General features: G+C 40.3%; 1 protein-coding gene across 1 annotated transcript in view; it reads right to left on the bottom strand.

The window, feature by feature from the left end:
* LOC126155239 (protein takeout-like) overlaps positions 1–23,618 on the bottom strand; it is a 67,244-nt gene that overhangs the window by 18,091 nt on the left and 25,535 nt on the right. Inside the window, exons 3-5 of the mRNA XM_049916216.1 lie at positions 5,958–6,096; positions 1,522–1,655; positions 1,262–1,414 (exon numbers count right to left, since the gene is read on the bottom strand). Of these exons, the coding sequence (XP_049772173.1) occupies positions 1,262–1,414; positions 1,522–1,655; positions 5,958–6,096 (426 nt within the window). The remainder of the gene's footprint in view (positions 1–1,261; positions 1,415–1,521; positions 1,656–5,957; positions 6,097–23,618) is intronic.

Here is a 23,618-nt window from a genome sequence, read left to right as displayed (position 1 = left end):
AAGTTGCCCGATTCGTTAGAGTACCGACGTGGTCTGTCCAACGTTTAGTACAAGAAAACCAGCCATGTAATACGGTGCAAAAGCAGTGGAGATGTATACAACGCCTTGGCAATGATAAATAATTGGTATCAAACCCAACAGAGAGACCTGCTGTCAGTGAAAGGAGGTCCATCTGAACCAGTTCCCAAACGAACGTTGCGAAGGAAACTGCTTGCAGTGGACATGTGGAGTCGGAGTCTTCGCAAAAGGCCATTGCTCAGGCAGCACATAAAGCTCCACGCCTTCTGTGGGCCAAACAACACAGAAACTGGTTGCATGTAGTGTGGTCTGACGAGTCGAGATTTTGCCTCTTTTCAAATGACGCAAAGCGTGGAGCGGACCGATGGCCCAACGAGACATTTAATCTGTAGTGTATGGAAGGTGTAGTGCAGACCATAGATAATTCTGTAATGTTTTGGGGTGATTTTCGTACACTGACTTGGTCTTACTCATTCAGGTTAACGTGAACACGTACCAAGACGTTTATCTCAACATTCTCGGCGTTGTCCTATCTTCTACAACTTTATGACGAATACACTGTGGGCACTCACGTCAGCCGAGACGATAACAGTGATGTTCACAGGGCTGCAGACATAGTTTCTGGTTCGATGAAGGCTTAAGTATCCTATCGCTGCTCGACTGGGCCACCAAATCAGTCAGTGTTAATCCCACGTACAATGCCCGAGACCGTTTGGAACACCGGCTCAAATGCAGCAAACAGCATCCCCGCAATTTGGTAGCTGTTGGGGATCTAATCATCAATGAGCAGCTTTAGTTGAATACGGCATCCTTGAAGAAACTTGTAGACTGTCTCCCTCACAGAACCGAGACTATAATCCAGGGCGGAGCCTGAGACCTTGTGTCTTTAACTTCAGAGGTAATTGACACCATGCATATCACTTTGAGAGAAACAAATGTGTACCGCAGCCATATAAAGAGTACAGTGATTGGAGTTAGTCTGTTGCAACAGTTAAGTGTTGCCTCTGATCAGTACGTAAGCAGACTGCTGCAACAACATTGCACATCATATGTTGTCATCATTTCGAGGGGTGGAGATCAGGAATCCGTAAGACTTTTTGATGACAGATGCCGAAGCCACGTCAGAACTACTGCGCTGAAGGCCAAGGAGAACCTACACTGTGTTAATTAGGTGGTCATACTGAAGTGCTCATTTAGTGTGTGTTTAAGGAGCTGAAGTTTCAAAACTGAGCGCGCAATTTACCCAATCTTTTGTCGCCGTTGAAGAGGTTGTCCAGGTGCGCACTGCCCCAGCCAGCAGTCAGCGTCAGTGAGTTGTTCTTACCCCTGATGTACTGCTTGCCATCAGCCTTCCTGACGAGGTCGTGTTGGAACGTGTAAGACACACGCACGTCGTCTGAAAAACGAAGGAAACATGGGGCTGCTTATTATCTCAGAAATCCGTGACGCCAAGAAACTACTTTTCTGAGTTTAGATGTAAGTGCAGGACGGAGATTTACTTACCAAGGGTTATGTTTGCGTTTCCCTTTCCGGTGATGGGTAGTACCATTATTTTCCCCTTCACTACGTATTTTCCCAAAATTTCTATGTGCGGTACAGTAAGGTTGACAATCACGGTGTCCTTGGGAAGATCAAGGCTAAAATACAGAGTAAAAAAAAAATCGTTATTAGATTGTGAAGTTACAAACGACAACTGCGAAATCAGATACGCGAAGTTCTTTTTAAGACTCAAACCATATCGAGAGCCTACTTTCTCATTGCGCTGAATAATTATGGAAGTTCGCAAATTACTTCATGTCCTGTAAACCACATGCATCTCAGCAGAAGTGCCTGAAATGGCAGGAGTAATATAACCGAAATAGGCTGTAGTTTGACTTCTCCTGTCACCAGAGTATGTACCTCTTCGATTCAGTCGACGCATCTAATTATTTGACACATATTACCAATAGTCAAGTATCCCTCCATTTCCTTGCCCACAGTAAACATGTCTCATGCTGTCACATGCTCTCTGTGTCTCAGCATTTAGAAGACAGCGTTGTTTGTAAATTTGATGGTAAAAAATTCGTAAATGTAAATGGTCCATTATTTCACGTATCTGGCATTGTTATACATAAGAGACATGTCCACGTTGTAAAGATCATTGCTTCCTCTCGTGTTTCTTAAGCTATTGTCACGCTGTGGCAAAATTTGTTAATCATGGTCAGTCGTCCATTCGTGATTTGAACCATTTATTTTATTTTGTGTTTAATTCTTTAGTCTGTCTGTCTCTACAATAGGAAAGTAAAATTGTGTGTCCTTCCCGTCTGTGAACTGTATGACTTTTGTTCAGTATGTCTTCATATTTTAACTGTTTGTTTTTTGCGTCTCTGGGGTCTAAAGACTGGAAATCCCTCTAAAAATACATTCCCGTTTACCACACAAACGGTTGTTAAAAAGCAAGTGGATTTGATCAGTGTCGTGCAAGTTTACTTGCTGTTGTTAAGCTAATGCATGTACATTACAGACTACTGGTATGATGTATTTGGCTTCAATGCAATCTTTTTCCACAGTCGCTTATAGAAGACGTACGTAAGAAAGGTGTTAAGGTTCCATTACTGACTGCACTAACTCCTGCGTAAAAACTGGACAGAAATGCATCTAAACCTGATAGACAAACACTTGAAGGGCAAAATCTGGCTCTACTTAAAATTAGTGAAAGGACAGTAGGGCAGAGCTTTAAAACATCATATAAGTAACACATTACTCGCCGCATTTATTTATTTATTGCAGTCACAAAACTTGCCTTCTGTGTGTCTAAAACAGGATGTAGGAATCAATACAAGCAGTAGGCTACACCAAAAATTCTCTACTTAACAGTACACATTTTTATTGACTCTAATAATGTAATGTTAAGATATTAATTTATACAATATACTTACACATATAGAAAGAAACTATAATTATTTGGAAAGAATATAAAAAAATGAGTATATTACGTTACTTCTCACGTATATTTCTCTAGCTGACCTTCGGATTGCAGTACCTCGCGAGTTTTGTCTACGCTGAGTGGAAAAGCAGCCTATTTCCTACGTCTGTCTGAAATATTTAAAACTATAATTACAATGTGGACCCTCTAAGTTACCTTCAACGAACTTCGAATTGATTCCGACAAAGTGACGAACAAGAATATCTTCTCTCTTCCTTGTCCAGTACACTAAAATTTTCGAATGTCGCTTAACACCACGGAAAGCGGAGGCAAAAGAGTAATGCACAAAGAACATTATCGTTGCAGCTTAGTTGTGCTGTGAATTAATCCTAGTAAAAATCAGTTGTACAAGTATATAGTCTGCCTGGATTATGAAGCTGTAAAACTAACACTGGCAATTGGCGAGATAAAATGAGCAAACTGTTGTGTCAGAACCGATAAAAAACTAACGCCTGCGTGAAAAATGCACAGAAATGCATTTAAACTTAATAGACAAACACTTTAAAGGCAAAATATGGCTCAACTTAAAATTAGTGACAAGAACGTAGGGCAGAACTGCAAAACACAATATAAGTAACCTTGTTCAAAGAAATAGCTGTCAGACTTCACGAGTGTTCTGATTGTCCAACTGCTTCGCTGAGCGAGCTACTTCGACAAACGATTTTTAGGCGAGCTTTGTTAACAATGGAAGTAATCAACCTCAGAGTAAAATACTGTGGTGCAAGTTCACAATAATTCGTGGCAGACCATTAACGGGACAAAACATGTAAATAAAACTGTTTTGACAATACTTTGCACATAAAATGCTGTTTTAATGAAATATACTTACGTCGAATGTATTTTTCACATATTCGAAAAAATACCGTCAGTCCAAAATGTTTCTGAGCCTACGTTAATAAAACACAGAGGAAAGTTAAGATGACGGGTTTAATGCTTCAGGTGTTCTACGCAGCCTCCCCCCTTCCCTCCACTCCCCTCCTCACCACCTGAGTACAATGCACAGGCCCTTCATAAAACCATGTGAAACTGTCAGAAGAGTCCTTCAACTCGCACTTCACATTGGCGTGAATGTCGGTTATGTCGCCAAAGCGTTTAGCTTTCATCTGAATTTCTGCACTTTGTCGTTTTGTGGTAGGTTCATGTCGATAACACCAAGTATCGTCATTGTTTTTGTTCGGTAATCGAGGTATGTTCGCTAAGGAGTTGAACGCACATCCGTTGTTTGCAGTCATTAGTTCAAGACGCCGCTGACGTCGCGTATATGCTAGGAATAATATCAGTCAGGTAACTTTTTGGACTTAGGTTGTGCACAGAGTTTTATGCCAACAACCTGTTATTTCCACTGCTTTAACAATATTGCTCAAAATTCGCTAAAGGTTAATTTTCCCCCAGACAAGCTTGGTGGAGCGGTTGTAGAACCCATAACAGCGTGGGATGCGTATCATGTTCCGCCTGTGTTATTTGAACAAACCACCTCTGCAGACTACTTATACTGACTAATTCGTAAGCTCCAGAGTATCGGCTGCAATCGGGCATAAGGTCTTGGTCCAAGGCATAATTCTCTGCCTAATGTTTCGTCTTCCATTGCTGGAGACATCATCAGAGGCTTTAACGACTCAGAATGCAGTTACAGACTAACAAGGTCAGCAAGATGAACATGTATCTACTCAACGGTCGGTTCGTGCCGTCATCAAACCACAGCCTAAGTTGACGAAGGCTCGCTGACATACACTATGGAACCTGTTATGCAGAAAAGTTTGCACTGTTGTATTTTACACTAAGGCCCACAACTTGTTTAATTTCAATCCTTTTGAATTTTTATGGCCTTCTAGGGTCGTAATTACTAGATCTTATTAAACCGACAGTGTCAGGGAAACGAATTTCGTAGTTTCACGGTCCTAGTGTATGATCTGCTACTGCTGATTTATCCGTCTTGCCCAAGCGAGAACTGCTCTTGCGTCCCTTAAGGCGGGTGTTACTGCTTTTTGTGTTTCCTATGTACACCTGGTCACAAGTGCAAGGGATTTTGTGTACTTCTGCTGTGGCAAGCGACGGGTGTTCGGTTCAAATACTGGATGAACACCGTTTTTTTCTGACTGCTTTGCTGATGCGATCTGTGACAGATTTCAGAAATGGAAGGAAAAATTTTCCTTTAGTTGATTCTTTTTTATTAGAAGCTCTACATTCTAGACCTTTTAGGCTGTAATGCCCTATTTACCTCTTTGTCAGAGCGGTCGTTTCTTCTGAAGGCAATTCTTAAACTATCGAGCTCGCCCTCCAAGTACTGTGAGTGTCAAATTCTTTTATTCCGGTCCACCAATGATTTTATCACTCCCCTTTTCTGCCTGGGATGGTGACTGGAATTTTTGTGCAGACAACTGTCCGTCTGATTGGGCTTTGTGTTGATTTTATGCCCTGCAGTGGCGTCACGTTTTCTAAGTACCTAAACATCCAAAAATGAAATTTGACTTCCTTTCTTTCTCTTATTCCACAGTGAAATTTATCTTATAGTTAATATTATTCAGAAAATTTAGAAATCGAGAGAATTCTTTTTCTACACGAGGCTATATAGAGAAAGTATCATCCACATGCCAAAAACAACATGAGGGTATCTTCTTCGCCGTCGGAAATCTCCGCGGTCTGATGACGTCACGAACCGTTGTTGCGTGGGTATATACACAGTACACAGTTAGGCATACTGATATGCTTCTGAGTCGTTAAAAGCCTCAGACGATATCTCTAACATTGGAAGACGAAACGATAGGCAGTTATTTACGCCTTATCCATAAAACAAGGATCGGGGATTACGCCAATACCGGCCGCGGAAGCCTGTATTGTATGATTGTCACGTTATTGTTGAAGGAGCGTTTGATATCATGTCGGCTGTGCGGCGTATAGGGAAATGTCGGGCTTGCTCGACGGCGGGCATCTCACACTATGTTGGCAACAATATAAGGTTTGTGCAGGTACTGACCGGACGCTGTTGATGTCGGTGGCGTGCAGGCCGATGACGTCGACGTCTCGGAGAGCGAGGCTGAGCCCGCGGCCCTGCTCCAGCAGCACCTCCGTCAGCCGCAGAGGATCCAGCGGCTGCACGCCGAACTTGCGGTCGCCTGTCGGAAGAACGCACGCAATTAGGTAAACATTGTTACCTGCCCATATGGTATCAGACACAGTTAGGTCGTTGCCTCTTCGCATCAAGCGTAAAGAAAAGCAGTACGTTATTTATTGCAGTTCAAATCCACTTAATTCGGCTCTGGAACTGAGTGGTAATATTGATGAATTGCGAAATGGAGGGCTCGGGTTTGATGTTTCTGGTCGTTTGAGGAATCGAAAGTGATCCAACCAGCATCGTGACTACAAATGAGGAGCTTCTTGAAGGAGAAATAGCAGCTCCAATTTGGGAAAACCGACATTATAAGTAGAATGAGAGCTGTGTAGTCGCAAACTCCTCTGTTTTAATATCAATTGACGACTTCAAGGCCCTTGTAAGCGATCAAATTTGATTGTAAAATTCACTGTTGGCTTCCGACACGTTTATCTACATCTACATCTACATGATTACTCCTCAATTCACATTTAAGTGCTTGGCAGAGGGTTCATCGAACCACAATCATACTATCTCTCTACCATTGCACTCCCGAACAGCGCGCTGGAAAAACGAACACCTAAACCTTTCTGTTCGAGCTCTGATTTCTTTCATTTTATTTTGATGATCATTCCTACCTATGTAAATTGGGCTCAACAAAATATTTTCGCATTCGGAAGAGAAAGTTGGTGACTGAAATTTCGTAAATAGATCTCGCCGCGACGAAAAACGTCTTTGCTTTAATGACTTCCATCCCAACTCGCGTATCATATCTGCCACACTCTCTCCCCTATTACGTGATAATACAAAACGAGCTGCCCTTTTTTGCACCTTTTCGATGTCCTCCGTCAGTCCCACCTGGTAAGCATCCCACACCGCGCAGCAATATTCTAACAGAGGACGAACGAGTGTAGTGTAAGCTGTCTCTTTAGTGGACTTGTTGCATCTTCTAAGTGTCCTGACAATGAAACGCAACCTTTGGCTCGCCTTCCCCACAATATTATCTATGTGGTCTTTCCAATTGAAGTTGTTCGTAATTTTAACACCCAGGTACTTAGTTGAATTGACAGCCTTGAGAATTGTACTATTTATCGAGTAATCGAATTCTAACGGATTTCTTTTGGAACTCATGTGGCTCACCTCACACTTTTCCCTGCCACCTGTCACACCATACAGCAATCTTTTCTAAATCGCTTTGCAACTGATACTGGTCTTCGGATGACCTTGCTAGACGGTAAATTACAGCATCATCTGCGAACAACCTAAGAGAACTGCTCAGATTGTCACCCAGGTCATTTATATAGATCAGGAACAGCAGAGGTCCCAGGACGCTTACCTGGGGAACACCTGATATCACTTCAGTTTTACTCGATGATTTGCCGTCTATTACTACGAACTGCGACCTTCCTGACAGGAAATCACGAATCCAGTCGCACAACTGAGACGATACCCCATAGGCCCGCAGCTTGATTAGAAGTCGCTTGTGAGGAACGGTGTCAAAAGCTTTCGGGAAATCTAGAAACACGGAATCAACCTGAGATCCCCTGTCGATACCGGCCATTACTTCGTGCGAATAAAGAGCTAGCTGCGTTGCACAAGAACGATGTTTTCTGAAACCATGCTGATTACGTATCAATAGATCGTTCCCTTCGAGGTGATTCATAATGTTTGAATACAGTATATGCTCCAAAACCCTACTGTAAACCGACGTCAGTGATATAGGTCTGTAGTTCGATGGATTACTCCTACTACCCTTCTTAAATACTGGTGCGACCTGCGCAATTTTCCAATCTGTAGGTACAGATCTATCGGTGAGCGAGCGGTTGTATATGATTGCTAAGTAGGGAGCTATTGTATCAGCGTAATCTGAAAGGAACCTAATCGGTATACAATCTGGACCTGAAGACTTGCTCGTATCAAGCGATTTGAGTTGCTTCGCAACCCCTAAGGTATCTACTTCTAAGAAACTCATGCTAGCAGCTGTTCGTGTTTCAAATTCTGGAATATTCCATTCGTCTTCCCTGGTGTAATGGAACTGACAAATAGACGTCATTTTATTTCATTATTCATTTCATTATTTATTTCATTATATACTAAAGTCGTGTAAAAAAAAAAGGTTTCACTTAAGATAATACTAAGTTAGGTGTTGCGATCAATATTGGAATTGTATTGTATTGTATGTTCTTTGTACTTTATGACTGCGATCTTTGGTCGACAACGGTTTTTCGGCCACTTGTGTGTTGGCCGCGGTTGAGTGTGGTTGTGCATATAGTTCTTGCAATAAATGTGTTTGATACAAAGAAACCGTGGAATACTGCGTCATTTTTCGATAGTCCAGTAATAATTAAAAAACCCGCACCTTTTTCTTGGACCCAAGGCAGCCAAGGAATCATCGCCTAGACAACAAGAAGCCACAAGGACAACGCAGACACAGCAGCATCAACAAAGGAGACATCATGGCCAGCTCTACTAAATTACTTTACAGCCATTAGCCACACCGTAACGGTGTCCTTATGGAATTAGCTTATCCTGCAAAGTAGAGACGGTTCGTGACAACTGGGGGCTCGTCCGGGATCAAGACATTGATATGTACTGGATTGACGAAATCTGTTTTGCAGAAGTCTAATGACCACGTGGTACGAAGAAGTGCTATACATGGAAGTAAAGGGAGACGAAACGAAACAGTAAAGTGGACTAACCACACGAGTGAGGACCCAGACTGAAAAGATAAGTACATTTGTTTAGTGCTGTTTATTCCTTTTATTATTTTGTGTGTGAAACTTCACGAAAATGACCATTGTGAAAGAGGAAAGTGGTGCTGAATCCGAACAGGATTGTGAAAATTTGTTAGTGTTTGGGGTCGTAGACATGCCGGTAAAAACGGAAGATGAGTCAGTCAAAGAAGCGGATCAGAGTCTTAATTCATCAAAACGTGAGACGTCGGACATTAAATCACTATTACAAATGATGGAACAATCGTTAGCTTTGAATCAGACTGTTGCAGCCCGCTTACAAGCTAATGAAGAACAATTGCAAAGCATGAATCAGACGGTCGCGGACAGTTTTCGGGTTATAAATCAGAAAGTGTCGCGTCTAGAGGGAGCTATGAACAAAAAATTTGATAATGTCTTACTTTGGGGTAATAAACTTCGCAACGATATTTTAAAGATAGACAAGAAACTTAGCAAGGCAGAAACAAAGATTTTGGCGGTAGAATCTAAAGTGGGAGAAGTAAAATCTAGTCTGAGTAACAAAATTCAGTCTGTAAAAAATGAACTGGTCACAGACAGAGAGAAAAATGCAAAATGTTTTGTTAATGTTAATAATCAAATAGATACAGTTTGTGTAAATGTAAAAGCTATGGCAGTAGATCTTGAAAGTAGAGTAGATTCTAAACTAGATGTTGTGAATGATAAAGTGGAAACAGTCAGTAACACAGTAAAACTCCATGAGATTGAAACTAAGACAGACGTTAGTGAATTAAAAAGTAAAGTATCAGAGTTAAACCAAAAGTTTGAAATATTTAGCAATGATGTAGCTAACAAAAATTTTTCTATGAACACATGTACCTTAGTATCCAATATTCCAGTTAAAAACTTTTCTAATGAGTGTAGTTTGCATCCTGTTGACTTTCTGCAGAGTTGTAGAGACAATTTTTTGCCCAATATGAGTGAAAGTGTCAAAATTAAGTTTGTTAAAAAATTTTTGGAGGGAGAATCTTTGTCATGGGCCAATCAAAATTTTTCTATGGACATGTCTTATGCAGAATTTGAAATTGAGTTCTTAAAACGGTTCTGGTCTGAAACTGAACAAGCCAGGATAAAGAGTGAGTTCCTGAATGGGCCAAATTATAGAGAAACACAGGGGACTATGAAACAGTTTTGTAAGAATCAACTGAAGAAACTTGTACATTTGAGCAAACCCTTCGATGAGCTCACACAGATAGATGCTTTAAAGAGAAGGTTGCCAGCAGATGTGCAATGGGACCTAGTGTATGGACCAGATGACAACATTGAACAATTTCTAAACTATGTGGATAAACTTGACAGGATTATAGACAAAGTGGGGAAACCAAAAAACTACTTCAATCATGCACAAAGAGGTGGGGATCATAGTTGGGGAAACACTAGTTTTAACAGGAGGGAAAACAGTAGGCCCAACAACCATAGTTTTCATCATAGGGAACAAAATAGTCAGAATATTAATAATAATTTCCATTCAAGGGAAAACTATAATTTCCATTCAAGAGGACAATCTGGGAACAATTGGAACAGAAGTAATTACAGGGATTCTGAAAACAGGAATTGGCGTGAACATAGTGACACCAGGAGTCAAAATGCTATGGGAAGTCATGAAGTAAAAAACTAGCATGCGCTCCATTGTCGGTCCACAAGGTAGGGGCGAAAAGCATAGATAATAGATGGACCAATAACAGTGACTACGTTGCACCAAGAGATACGTCTCAAGTAATGAGTAGTTATCTTATGAACGTGTACTACCCTCTAAACACAGTACCTGTTAAGGATGAACACATTGGTTGTAATAAAGAGCCAGAGAAAATAATTGACTTAGTTGAATTTTATGAATGGGCAGAGGCTTGTAGTTTGTCAGAGGACCAGCAGATTAATGATTTAAATGATTTAGGAATTGATGCACTGATGAGGAAACCAAGTGAGCAAATTGTTGACACTGATTTAACGAGCAAAGAATCAGAAACACTTGGGTGTGAAAGCAACGTTTTAAGTTTTCGGGAGAGAGAGGTTGATGATTGTAGTATTTGGGAAAATGAAGATTTAATGATACATGATGATGGTGAAAAATATTTTGTTTGCTTGAAAGAGGAAATGGAGGCATTGGGTGTTGTGGGAGATACTGGTATGCATGTTGTAGATGTACCCAAGGATGTTATTAACAGTTTAAGTGGTGTTAATGCCAGTGTCACAACCAATAGGCTCTGTAATCCAACATCTTATGAAGGAACCTGGGCAGTTGATAAAGATTCCCTGAACAGTAAAACTGACTGTGCAAGTAGGCTACCATTTGCAATGAACAAAGGTGAATTATTTCTTTATAATATGTGGCTAAATAGTGATGCAATTAAAAATGATAGCAATTTTAGAAAAATGATTCTTAATATGTCTCAAATTTTATATCCTGATTGGTGGCAAAACACTAAACATATTATTGTTGAACAACTGAAGGATAAATACCTTAGTGGTGAACAATGTTATATGGGTGAAAATATTTGGATTAATGAAATTATCAATGCAAGTGACAGTGCTAATGATGTGTGTGTTAATGTAATGACTGTAGATAACAAAGGTGACAGCAATATAGATATTTGTAAGTCAGAAAGTCATTGTTTCAGTGAAATCCAAAATGATTTATTGTATGAATACGTTCAGCCTGAAAAAGGTGATGACATAGGTAGTCCGTTCATTAGAGCAAAAGTTGGTACCTGGGAAGGCAAGTGCCTTATAGACACAGGGAGTCAGGTCTCAGGAATATCTGAAATTCTAAGCAAAAAGCTGAAGTGCGAGAAAGATTACATTGAAATGCCAGTCATTGGGGTGAAAATAAGAGGGGCTACAGGAAAACATAGTAAAACTGTGAAAAGACAAACTTTGTTATCTTTTACAATTGAGGGAGTCACATTTACACATGGATGCCTAATTATACCAGGCCTCAGTGAGGACTGTATTCTTGGGATGTCATGGATTCGGATTGTAGATGCAAGATTTGACTGGGGAGGACAAAAACTTACCATAACAACACCAAATGGGGGGTGTATCTCCACCAAGTTTGTCAGATCAAATACAGTTTTGTGTAATGATAAATTTAACACTATAAATCTTGTAAAGGAGAAAAGATATGTTGACAAACACATAACGGAGCTAGATTTAAGTGAAGTAGATTTCAACACTCTGGTAAACACTAAGATTTCAGAAGCTAGCGGCCTAAATGATGAGCAAAAACAGGAACTAGAGTCTTTGTTATGGGAATACAGTGATGTCTTTAGCAATATTCCAGGGAAAGTTAGGGGTTACGAATGTACTTTGCTAGTAAGACCACATGACCCATTTTTCATAAAACCGTATGGTGCGCCCATAGCAAAACGTACAGCAGTTGAGAAAGAATTACATAAGATGGAAGTGTGTGGCATTATTGAAAGGAGTATCAGTGCTTATAATAACCCACTGGTAGTTGTGTCAAAAAGGGATGGTGGAGTGAGAATAGTTCTTGACTCAAGGCCTTTAAACAAGATCTTATACAGAGAAACAGACCACCCTGAAAACATTGATGAGCTGTTGCACAAGTTCAAGGACATAAAATTAATGTCAAGTCTAGACTTAACCTCAGGCTTTCACCAAGTACCCCTGGCACCCAAATCTAGGAAATACACTGCTTTCCTTTACAATGGCCGTTGCTATCAGTATTGTGTAGTCCCATTTGGCTTGAACTCATCGGTAGCAGAATTCATTAGAGCTTTAGACCATGTGCTTGGGCAGGAACTTGTTTCCAAATTAGTGATTTATGTAGATGACATTTTAGTAACGGGACAAGATTGGAATGAGCATGTTGGGCTTTTAAGACAGGCTTGTGAGAAACTTAGAAGAGGGGGAATGACACTAAATCTAGAAAAGTGCAAATTTGCAGTACCTGAATTAAAATTTTTGGGACATGTCATAACAGAAAAAGGAATTTTGGCTGATCCAGACAAAATTAAAGCTATTGCAGAGTTTCCTATACCCCGTAACAGAAAACAACTGAAATCATTTTATGGGCTATGTGGTTTCTACAGAAAATTTGTAAGTAAACAAAGCTTAAACACACCCTGTCTAAGTAACTTGTTAAAGAAGGACACTGTTTGGATATGGAGTAAAGATTGTCAAGAGGCTTTCGACATAATAAAAAAGGAACTGAATAACCAGAACCTGTTACACAGACCAGATTTCAATTTACCTTTCTGTTTACATACTGACAGCAGTGATTATGGTCTAGGTGCTGAATTATTTCAAGTAAAAGAAATCAATGGGGAGACAGTTCATGCTACAATTGCATTTGCAAGCAGAATGTTACTGAAGCATGAAAAGAACTATACAGTAACAGAAAAAGAGCTATTAGCCATACAGTGGTCATTTTCAAAATTCAGGAACTATTTACTTGGACATAAGGTAATAGTGTACTCTGATCATAAAGCCTTAAGCTATATACAGGAATGCAAGCTCTATCATGATAGGCTTACAAGATGGGCATTGTATTTACAACAATTCAACTTTGAAATTAAGTATATTAAAGGCACTGACAACATAGTTGCAGATGCTCTATCAAGGCTACCAGTAGGAGGGGAAACAGAAATTTTTGATCAGAATGAAGAAAAACAGTTTAAAATGAGGTATATTAAAGGGGTCACAGATGAAAAAGTTGTTAGATCATTGTGTGATAAAATCAGGAGGAACCAGAACCGTGATGCAAATTGGAAATTAGTAAAGAGCTGTTTAGGGAAAAAGAACTATGAAAAATTAGATAAGTACTATAAGGTGTTTAAAGGTACTCTGTTTAGGAGAACTGACTAAGACTCGGACAATTGGAAACTATGCTGGCCTGAGGAGGAAGCTGAGAGGTTAATTAGATATACTCATGAGAGCTATGGTCATTGTAGCATACAGAAGTGTATGCAGAAATTACAAGAAAACGTATACTTCTACAATATGGCCAAGAAAGTTAGAAAGGAATTGTCAACTTGTGATAAGTGCCAACGAGTCAAAGTAAGTAACAGAAAATGTCAAGGTGAAATGCAAAACATTATTCCTGCACAACCTCTAGACTTAGTCGCTGTTGATTTCTATGGGCCACTTCCAAGGAGTAGGAGTGGGCACTGCTACATTTTTGTCATGGTGGATGTATTTTCTAAACTAATCAAGTTGTATCCCGTCAGAAAAGCCACAGGTAAAGAGATAGTTACAAAAGTTGAAAAAGACTATTTCTTAAATGTTGGGAAACCAAAAGCAATCTTGTCAGATAACGGTTCTCAGTTTTTGTCAAAAGTTTGGAAAGCCTTTGTTGATAAATCAGGAATCAAACATGTTCAAATATCTGTATATAATCCATCGTCAAACCCAGCTGAGAGGTATATGCGCGAGATTGGTCGTTTATGCCGTACATATTGCAGTCATAAACATCCTACATGGTACGACCACGTACGAGACTTTGAAGATGTTATGAACAGCTTGCAGCACACTTCCACAGAATTTTCACCTTATGAAATTATGTTTCATCTAAAACCAGGCAACATTATCACTGAACTCGTAGAATTTCCACCATGCACAATGATGACTATGCATGAACGTGAAGCCATAGTCAAAGAAACAATGATAAAACAGGGGGAAATTAGAAAAAGACGACATGATGGCAAGATCAAAGCAACCAAGTTTAAAGTAGGAGATTATGTTTTAGTAAAATCACATGAGAAATCAAAAATTCTAACTTCTGAAATAAAGAAATTCTTTGATATATACATGGGTGCATTCGAGATTGTAGAGAATCCACACCCAAATGCATACCTGTTGGTGTATCCTAAATCCAGGAAAGTTCTCGGACTAAGGAATATTGTTTCATTGAAATTGTATAAACAAAAGGGGTAAGACTATTCTGAGAAAGTTAAAAGGTGACTCAACAAAAGTTTTTAACTTGAAATTTTATCTATAAAAAATTGTCTGATTTTGATACAGTTTCGTGCCCTTGAAAATGTTTATTATTTGTTTAATATGTATTCACTGTATGAAGTGGTTGCAATGAATTTTCTGTGTAACATGCTAGCCATGTTAGTTTTTGATATTTCTGTATGTTTATGCAATTTGATTGATGTTTGATAATTTGTGTAATTTTAGTTTGTGTAACTCTCACACAACACTTGTTGAGACGTCATTTAAAATGCAAAGTTTTTTTAAATTTTTTACTCTTAAAGGCAGAATCCTAATTACTACACACTTAAGTGCTTGAAATGTCCAACTCTACAAGGAGACAATCATTTTCAGTAAACTACATGAATTACTGTATATTTCTCTCTCAACCACTGCAAATGCATAATATTTTTTAATTTTGATAGATGCATACCATTCCAAAACTTTCATTCATGATTCCACCTTTGCATTTTTACTGTGAAAATGAACCCCTGTAACAAGCTGCCTGTAACTTTACTTTTGAAAACAATTTAATTTTTTATCCTTGGAGTAATGTCTTTGTGATAAGATATTTTACACCCAATATGTTAATGCATTTGTATTACATGTTTATTGAATTTATTATGATTTGAAGAATCTTTTTTTGGACCAGTTCATATCTGTGTGGTATCACTCAGACAGATACTGTAAACTTCTCCCACTAGATAAACATTACCGGAAGGTTAACTATGTATCCTAACCATGTACTTACATATATACATTATGTAACCAAAAGGTGATCTCTGTATGTGATTTTTAGATAACATGGCATTATAGTCAATGAAGCTATACAAACAGCTAAGCTTTGGAAACAGACGCACTGCAGGACAAGCAGAAATCAGACCTTTTAACGGAAGTCACCTATGTGCAGATGGACAATGTGGGACAGACTGTGAGTAGTGTGAAAAGTGGGCAACAAAAGAAATTAAAACAAGCCTGCAGTTAAAAGTTACAGTCTTTCAATGGTTTCATGTGAAGTGCTACAACATTATGGGCTCTTCTAAGTGAAAATTGTCAATCTTCTTTCGTATTTCATTTACTCTAAGGTTAAAAATTGTGTGTTTTCCCTTACTGAGTATAACAATTTCAGTGTTAGAATAATTCAAAGGAAACAGTCCTATTAAAAAATTTAAATTTATTTAAAATTATATTCTTGGTAGTTCCATTATTCTGGTGTCAGAATTTTGTTCGTATTTTCATACTTACAAAATTCTTGGGGGGCTATTGTAATGGAACTGACAAATAGACGTCATTTTATTTCATTATTCATTTCATTATTTATTTCATTATATACTAAAGTCGTGTAAAAAAAAAAAGGTTTCACTTAAGATAATACTAAGTTAGGTGTTGCGATCGATATTGGAATTGTATTGTATTGTATGTTCTTTGTACTTTATGACTGTGATCTTTGGCCGACAACGGTTTTTCGGCCACTTGTGTGTTGGCCGCGGTTGAGTGTGGTTGTGCATATAGTTCTTGCAATAAATGTGTTTGATACAAAGAAACCGTGGAATACTGCGTCATTTTTCGATAGTCCAGTAATAATTAAAAAACCCGCACCTTTTTCTTGGACCCAAGGCAGCCAAGGAATCATCGCCTAGACAACAAGAAGCCACAAGGACAACGCAGACACAGCAGCATCAACAAAGGAGACATCATGGCCAGCTCTACTAAATTACTTTACAGCCATTAGCCACACCGTAACGGTGTCCTTATGGAGTTAACTTTTCCTGCAAAGTAGAGACGGTTCGTGACACTGGTGAAGGAATTTCGGAAAACTGCGTTCAATAACTCCGCTTTAGTGGCACAGTCGTCGGTAACGGTACCATCGGCACTGCGCAACGAAGGTATTGGGGTGGATTTGGAAGAAACCGTATTGAGCCTAGCTACAACGACCTTGTGATCACTAATCCCTGTATCAGTCATGATGCTCTCTATATGCTCTGGATTGTTTGTGGCTGAGAGGTCAAGTGTATTTTCGCAACCATTTACAATTCGCGTGGGTTCGTGAACTAACTGCTCGAAATAATTTTCGGAGAAAGCATTTAGGACAATCTCGGAAGATGTTTTCCGTCTACCACCGGTTTCGAACAAGTATTTTTGCCAACATATCGAGGGAAGGTTGAAGTCCCCACCAACTATAACAGTACCTGAAACCTATTTGTCAGATGCACCGGGGAGGCTTTCTGATCAGCCTCCGGGGACATCTTTCGCTGCCTGCCACGCCTTGGAACGACCTCCCAATCAACCACAGGCGAGGGCTCAGCCCCACTGCGGGCAGCAACCGGGGCAACCACAGCGGCAGACCGATCTGGGGACAGACGGGACGAGGTTGACATCCCTGTGATACCCAAGTCCGGCTCCCCACAGTGGTGCCCATTGGCAACAGCCTCAATCTGCGCGACCGAAGTCAGCGCCGCCTGCAGCTGTGAGCGAAGGGATGGCAACTCAGCCCTCATCCGAACACAGCAATCACAGTCCCTGTCCATTCTAATCGATGTTGAACAACAGTTGCTGAAACACGAGTCCATGCCTAGATAACGCAAGGGAAACACGCAAAGAATGTATGAACTAACCTGTACAAATGCCTAATGACTGCGCTACAATCTGCCTGAATTTACGATTACAGTAACTAAAACTCGAAATTACACCTCCTATACGAAACTCACACGCAATTTAAGTAAGAATCTACGAAGTAAACACAGAAAAGAAGCTATATACGTATCTTTGTGCGCTGTCGATGTGCACCAACTGGGAGCTCAGGCCAAACAAGTTTGCGATTGTATGAGCACAAACCAAGTTTATCACTTTTGAACCAGTTCTCGCGCTGCTTGTGCCACGCTGTGTAGTATTTTGACACAAGCTGGAATGGCAGGTAATGCAGACAAAGCATTTCTTCCTTTGCTTTTGCACTGTGTATAAAGAAAAAGAAAACAACACGCTGGTGCAGAGAATGATTGACAGTGAGAGGTAGATGCAATATATCCATCAAAAGCTGCTAAAAGAAAAGTTGTTACACTCAGAATCTGATGATTAAATGAACTCCCACCGAATGGACAGTCAAACTTTTAATAAGTGTCTCGAGGTAATTTTGAGCATTTTTTAGAGAGTACTGAATTGTATGGGTTGGCTACAGTGACTGAAAGATCCTGACACTGAAAATCGGATATGTTTTTGCAGTTCTACGTATATCAACTAACGAGAATTTTTTGAGAGTTGTGTTGATTATTGGGAATATTAGTGATGTTCATTCGTTTAATCAGTGATTAACGACTTCCGTAAACTGTTTGGACTTAATTCCATGTAACAGGTCAGCGACCAATTGAGTGATTTAATTCATTCCATTTGGAGACGTACAGTTTGATATTATGGGTATGAAGAAAGTCATTGCTCCCACGACAATTGTTGTTTTCAGGACACTTTTGCCAGAAGGGCGCTACAGACAGCATCAGATTGCTTCCAGGCTCAGGATCTCGTAACAGGCAATGAATAATATTAAAATCTGTAAATCTAAAAACTTTGTTGATCAACAGCAATGCGTCGGCGGATGTCAAAGAAAACCAAAATGGAGTCGTAAAGAGATGAGAAAACGGAAAAATCTGGTCGTTTCCAATCGTAAAGCTACAAGTATGGAACTCTGCGTGCAGATGGAGGATTATGGAGTAATTGCGTCAGCTAGAACTGTGAGGAAAGTGCTGTGCAATGCAGACCTGCCAGCACATCGACCCCCACTTAACCCGAAGCTCACCCCAGGAATGGCCTTAAAGCAGTTAAACTGGGGAAAACCCCTACAAAACTAGACTGTTGATGACTGGAAAAAGATATTTACTAAAAATTTATGCATTAGTACACATTTCATTAAATAAACTGATTTCCAGATGATGCACTTCAACAATTTATGCATATGGTCAACATGACTAGCAAAACTTGCCTATGGATACAATAAAAAAATTTATTATTGCAAAGTGTGGTAGTAACAAAAGGTTTAATATTTCTTCTAGATATGTTTCAGTGATGAATCAGTGTTCTGCGTCACAGACGAAAGCAGCCAGTATGTGAGGAGCAGGGAATCAGAGGAGTTTCTCACCAAGACTGTGTACGCGAAACTGTGAAGCACCCCACTTCAGGTATGGTCTGGAGTGTTTTCTCAAGGGTGGATACAGGAAACCCATACATTGTTGAAGGTTCTATGAATCAAGGGCAATAAATCGAAGGGTAAATAGACAGACCGCTGCCTCAGACTAGAGAATGATTTAGTGGTGAAGATCATGTTTTTATGCATGATGGAGCACTACGCTGTATGGCAAAGAATGTGGGAAATTTTCTGGATGAAAATTGTTTTACTGTGCTCCAGTGGTCTGGGAACAACCCAGATATGAACCCAATCAAAACTCTACGGGAAATAGTTAAGAAAATGATAAGAATACAGAACGTCACAACGAAGGAGTGTTTGATTAAATTGCTGGCACAAACGTGGTTACAGGACCGAGATATTCAAACCAGTTGTAAAAAAACTAATGGAAAGTATGCCTAAAAGAACAGAGATGTTAATAAAAGCTAAAGAAATGCAAAGAAAGTATAAACAATTGTAAATGTACACATTTATGCATTCATCTTAGTTTTCAATAAAAAGTATCAACTGAATTTGATTCACAGAAGTGAAATGAAAATATCAATGTGGATGAAATCAATGCAGATGCAATGACATGAAGTGATGAAACTTTCTAGTAGATTAAAACTGTGTGCTGCACCGAGACTCGAACTCGGGACCTTTGCCTTTCACGGACATGTCCTGTGCCAACTGAGGTACCCAAACAAGACTCACGACTCGTCCTCACAGTTTTACTTCTGCCAGTACCTCATCTCTCTGAAAACGTGAAATAATGCCAATGAAAATATTTCAGAAATGCTAAATGTAATGAACATGTTGATGTTTCACAAATTTTCATTAGTGAAGACATATTCATTACGTCTCGGGTTCGGCATGACATTGCATTTTAATTGGTTTCATCCCAAACGACCCTTTGCCTTCATTTCACTGAAACTAACTGAATTGCTCTTCTTATTTTGTCGAAGCAATTTATTTGGGTTTTCGAGTCAAAGAGGATCACGATCCAGATATTTCTACCCCTGAAAACGCACTCAGCATGAATCGAAAACAAGAGCGCTCGCTAATACGTCAAGGAGACGATAAATCGAAGCGTAAGTTGAAAGAATGAGGTGAAAGCTGCTCAGCGGTACATATTTGATCTTGGCTTCCTCCTTACCCACTATTATCATTGTGATTTATTTCGTACAGTGCCGACAGTGAGTCTTATATTGTTAATCCGCACATTTTTCAATAAGCTAAGTGTAAGACATTAGTCTACTTAATCGGGAGATTTTAGTCATCAATAAACTCGTGACCTACGTTCCTGTTATGTATAGCTTTCATTATAAGGTGGAATTACACTACTGGCCATTAAAATTGCTACACCACGAAGATGACGTGCTACAGACGCGAAATTTAACCGACAGGAAGAAGATGCTGAGATATGCAAATGATTAGCTTTTCAGAGCATTCATACAAGGTTGGCGCCGGTGGCGACACCTACAACTTGCTGACATGAGGAAAGTCTCCAACCGATTTCTCATACACAAACAGCAGTTGACCAGATTTGCCTGGTGAAACGTTGTTGTGATGCCTCGTGTAAGAAGGAGAAATGCGTACCATCACGTTTTCAACTTTGATAAAGGCCTGATTGTAGCCTATCGCGATTGCGGTTTATCGTATCGCACCATTGCTGCTCGAGTTGGTCGAGATCCAATGACTGTTAGCAGAATATGGAATCGGTGGGTTCAGGAGGGTAATACGGAACGCCGTGCTGGATCCCAACGACCTCGTATCACTAGCAGTCGAGATGACAGGCATCTTAACCACATGGCTGTAACGGATCGTGCAGCCTCGTCTCGATCCCTGAGTCAGCAGATGGGGACGTTTGCAAGACAACAACCATCTGCACGAACAGTTCGACGACGTTTGCAGCAGCATGGACTATCAGCTCGGAGACCGTGGCTGCGGTTACCCTTGACGGTGCATCACAGACAGGAGCGCCTGCGATGGTGTACTCAACGACGAACCTGGGTGCACGAATGGCAAAACGTCATTTTTTCGGATGAATCCAGGTTCTGCTTACAGCATCACGATGGTCGCATCCGTGTTTGGCGACATCGCGGTGAACGCACATTGGAAGCGTGTATTCGTCATCGCCATACTGGCGTATCACCCGGCGTGATGGTAAGGGATGCCATTGGTTACACGTCTCGGTCATCTCTTGTTCGTATTAACGGGACTTTGAACAGTGGACGTTACATTTCAGATGTGCTACGACCCGTGGCTCTACCCTTCATTCGATCCCTGCAAAACCCTACATTTCAGTAGGATAATGCACGCCCGCATGTTGTAGGTCCTGTACGGGCCTTTCTGGATACAGAAAATATTCGAGTGCTGCCCTGGCCAGCACATTCTCCAGATCTCTCACCAATTGAAAACGTCTGGTCAATGGTTGCCGATCAACTGGCTTGTCACAATACGCCAGTCACTACTCTCGATGAACTGCGGTATCGTGTTGAAGCTGCACGGTGCGGCTGATCCCGGCGGAGGTTCGAGTCCTCCTTCGGGCATGGGTGCTTGTGTTTGTCCTTAGGATAATTTAGTTTAAGTAGTGTGTAAGCTTAGGGACTGATGACCTTAGCAGTTAAGTTCCATAAGATTTCACACACATTTGAACATTTTTTTGAAGCTGCATGGGCAGCTGTACCTGTACACGCCATCCAAGCTCTGACTCAATGCCCAGGCGTGTCAAGGCCGTTATTACGGCCAGAGGTGGCTGTTCTGGGTACTGATTTCTCAGGATCTATGGACCCAAATTGCGTGAAAATGTAATCACATGTCAGTTCTAGTATAATTTATTTGTCCAAAGAATTCCCGTTTATCATCTGCATTTCTTCTTGGTGTAGCAATTTTAATGGCCAATAGTGTATTTTGCTTGTTCTGGGTAGAATGTTAAATAGTCACCTAACTCAACTACTGTAGAGCAACGAGAATAAGAATTGAAACAAGTTGTATTACTGTATTACTTCTACGACTGCCTAAATTCCATTCGTGATTCAGAGAAACGAGTTTTACGAATCTCATTAAAATCTGCACGTATCGCCGCATAATTTCATTAATAGTTGGAATACTAAAATAACAAACGTTTCGGTCATGTTGCAGAGGCATTCCCCTGAGCATAGAATTATTTAGCTGAGGTTGCGTGCTACAACAAATTATCTTTCTAACCATATTGTAAGGCCATGGAACTTATTGTATAAGATTTTATTTGCCCTACAGTATCACTGATCACTGGTAGAAAGGAAAGAGGAATTGGTATCCCACCGCCATTAGGTGAGAAGCTTCTGGGGGCCTTCTTTTTCCTGCTGTTATTCGCGGAGAAACGACTCCAGTTCCCGTCTCGAAAAGCTGAAGAGCTAGAGAAGGAACTGAAATGGGTTTTACGTTTCACTTTATACCCATACACAATACGAAGCACACACTACTAGCAAAATTGTAGCGTATACTGTAATTTTCCTGACAACTCGTTAGTTACAGATAGCATTTCGTATTCCTCCCACTTTGCACTTGTTTAACTCTGGTGGTACGTCGGAATACGACTATGAAGTGGAAGTAAGGGTTGGTATGAACCTGAGGAGGGCACATTGCAGCTTCTTGATAATTGGTAAAGAACAAGACAGTTTGAAGAGCTACGGAATTTAACACGTCATTGTGATGATTAGAAATGTTCGCTGGCACCTCTGCAACTTACAAGTGAAGCATACACACAACGGATCACCGATATTGCTGATCTTCCGCACGATTGTAGTACATCCAACGACGCGCTTGTCATGCCTTTTCAAGAGATCGAAGTTCAAAGATTTACAAGGCTATTGAATACTATACGAGAGGACCAGGCGCCGTGTTGCGGTATAAGCGCTACTCAACAAGATTAAGGTGGCAGTTTGTACTTACTGTGTTCGAGTCTCGTCAGTTGTTTTTTAGTATCTTCCATTAAGCCCTTGTATCGCTAATAAACCAAGCGTTCTCGGAAAGCAACAACAATAGTAATGCCAATCATCGCGATTCATTCGTCGCTATGTATAATCGATGAAAAGTAAGGAATAGTGGCGAAAGGAATATCTCTTCATCAATACATTTATGCGCGTGTATCGTGGTGAGGTTGTGGAACATGTTTCATGCTCAAGAATTAGGACATTTTTGGAGAGCGAAAATATCTACATAAAAATCAACATGGATTCTGTAAACACAGATCTTGCGAAACTCAACTCACTCTGTTCATCTATGAGAGCCATAGAGCTGTACACAGTGGCACTCAGGTTGACGACGTGTTTCATAACTCCAGGAAGGCGTCTGACAACGTCCCGCACTGCCATTTCGCGAAAAAAAAGGAGGTTACCGAGTATCGGACCAGATATGTGACTGGATTCCAGACTTTCTTGCAGATATAACTCAACGCGTCGCTCTTAACGGAACAAAACCAACAGCCATAAAGGTAAACACCGGAGTACCCCAAAGAAGTGCGATACGACCGTTACTGCTTACAATATATATAAATAACCTAGAAGAAAGCGTCGGGAGCTCCTCAAGACTGTTCGCAGATGATGCGACTGTCTATAAGAAAACAGCAACCCCAGAAGACAGTATAGTTTCCCTAATTACCTTTAGAGGATTGATGAATAGTGCAGGAACTGTAAGATCACCCCGAACGTAAATAAGCGCAACATACAG

Source organism: Schistocerca cancellata, chromosome 2 (genome assembly GCF_023864275.1).
Source record: "Schistocerca cancellata isolate TAMUIC-IGC-003103 chromosome 2, iqSchCanc2.1, whole genome shotgun sequence".
NCBI classification, from domain to species: Eukaryota; Metazoa; Arthropoda; class Insecta; order Orthoptera; family Acrididae; genus Schistocerca; species Schistocerca cancellata.
The sequence above is the reverse complement of the archived record's forward strand: the minus strand, read 5'-3'. Positions and strand labels throughout refer to the sequence as shown.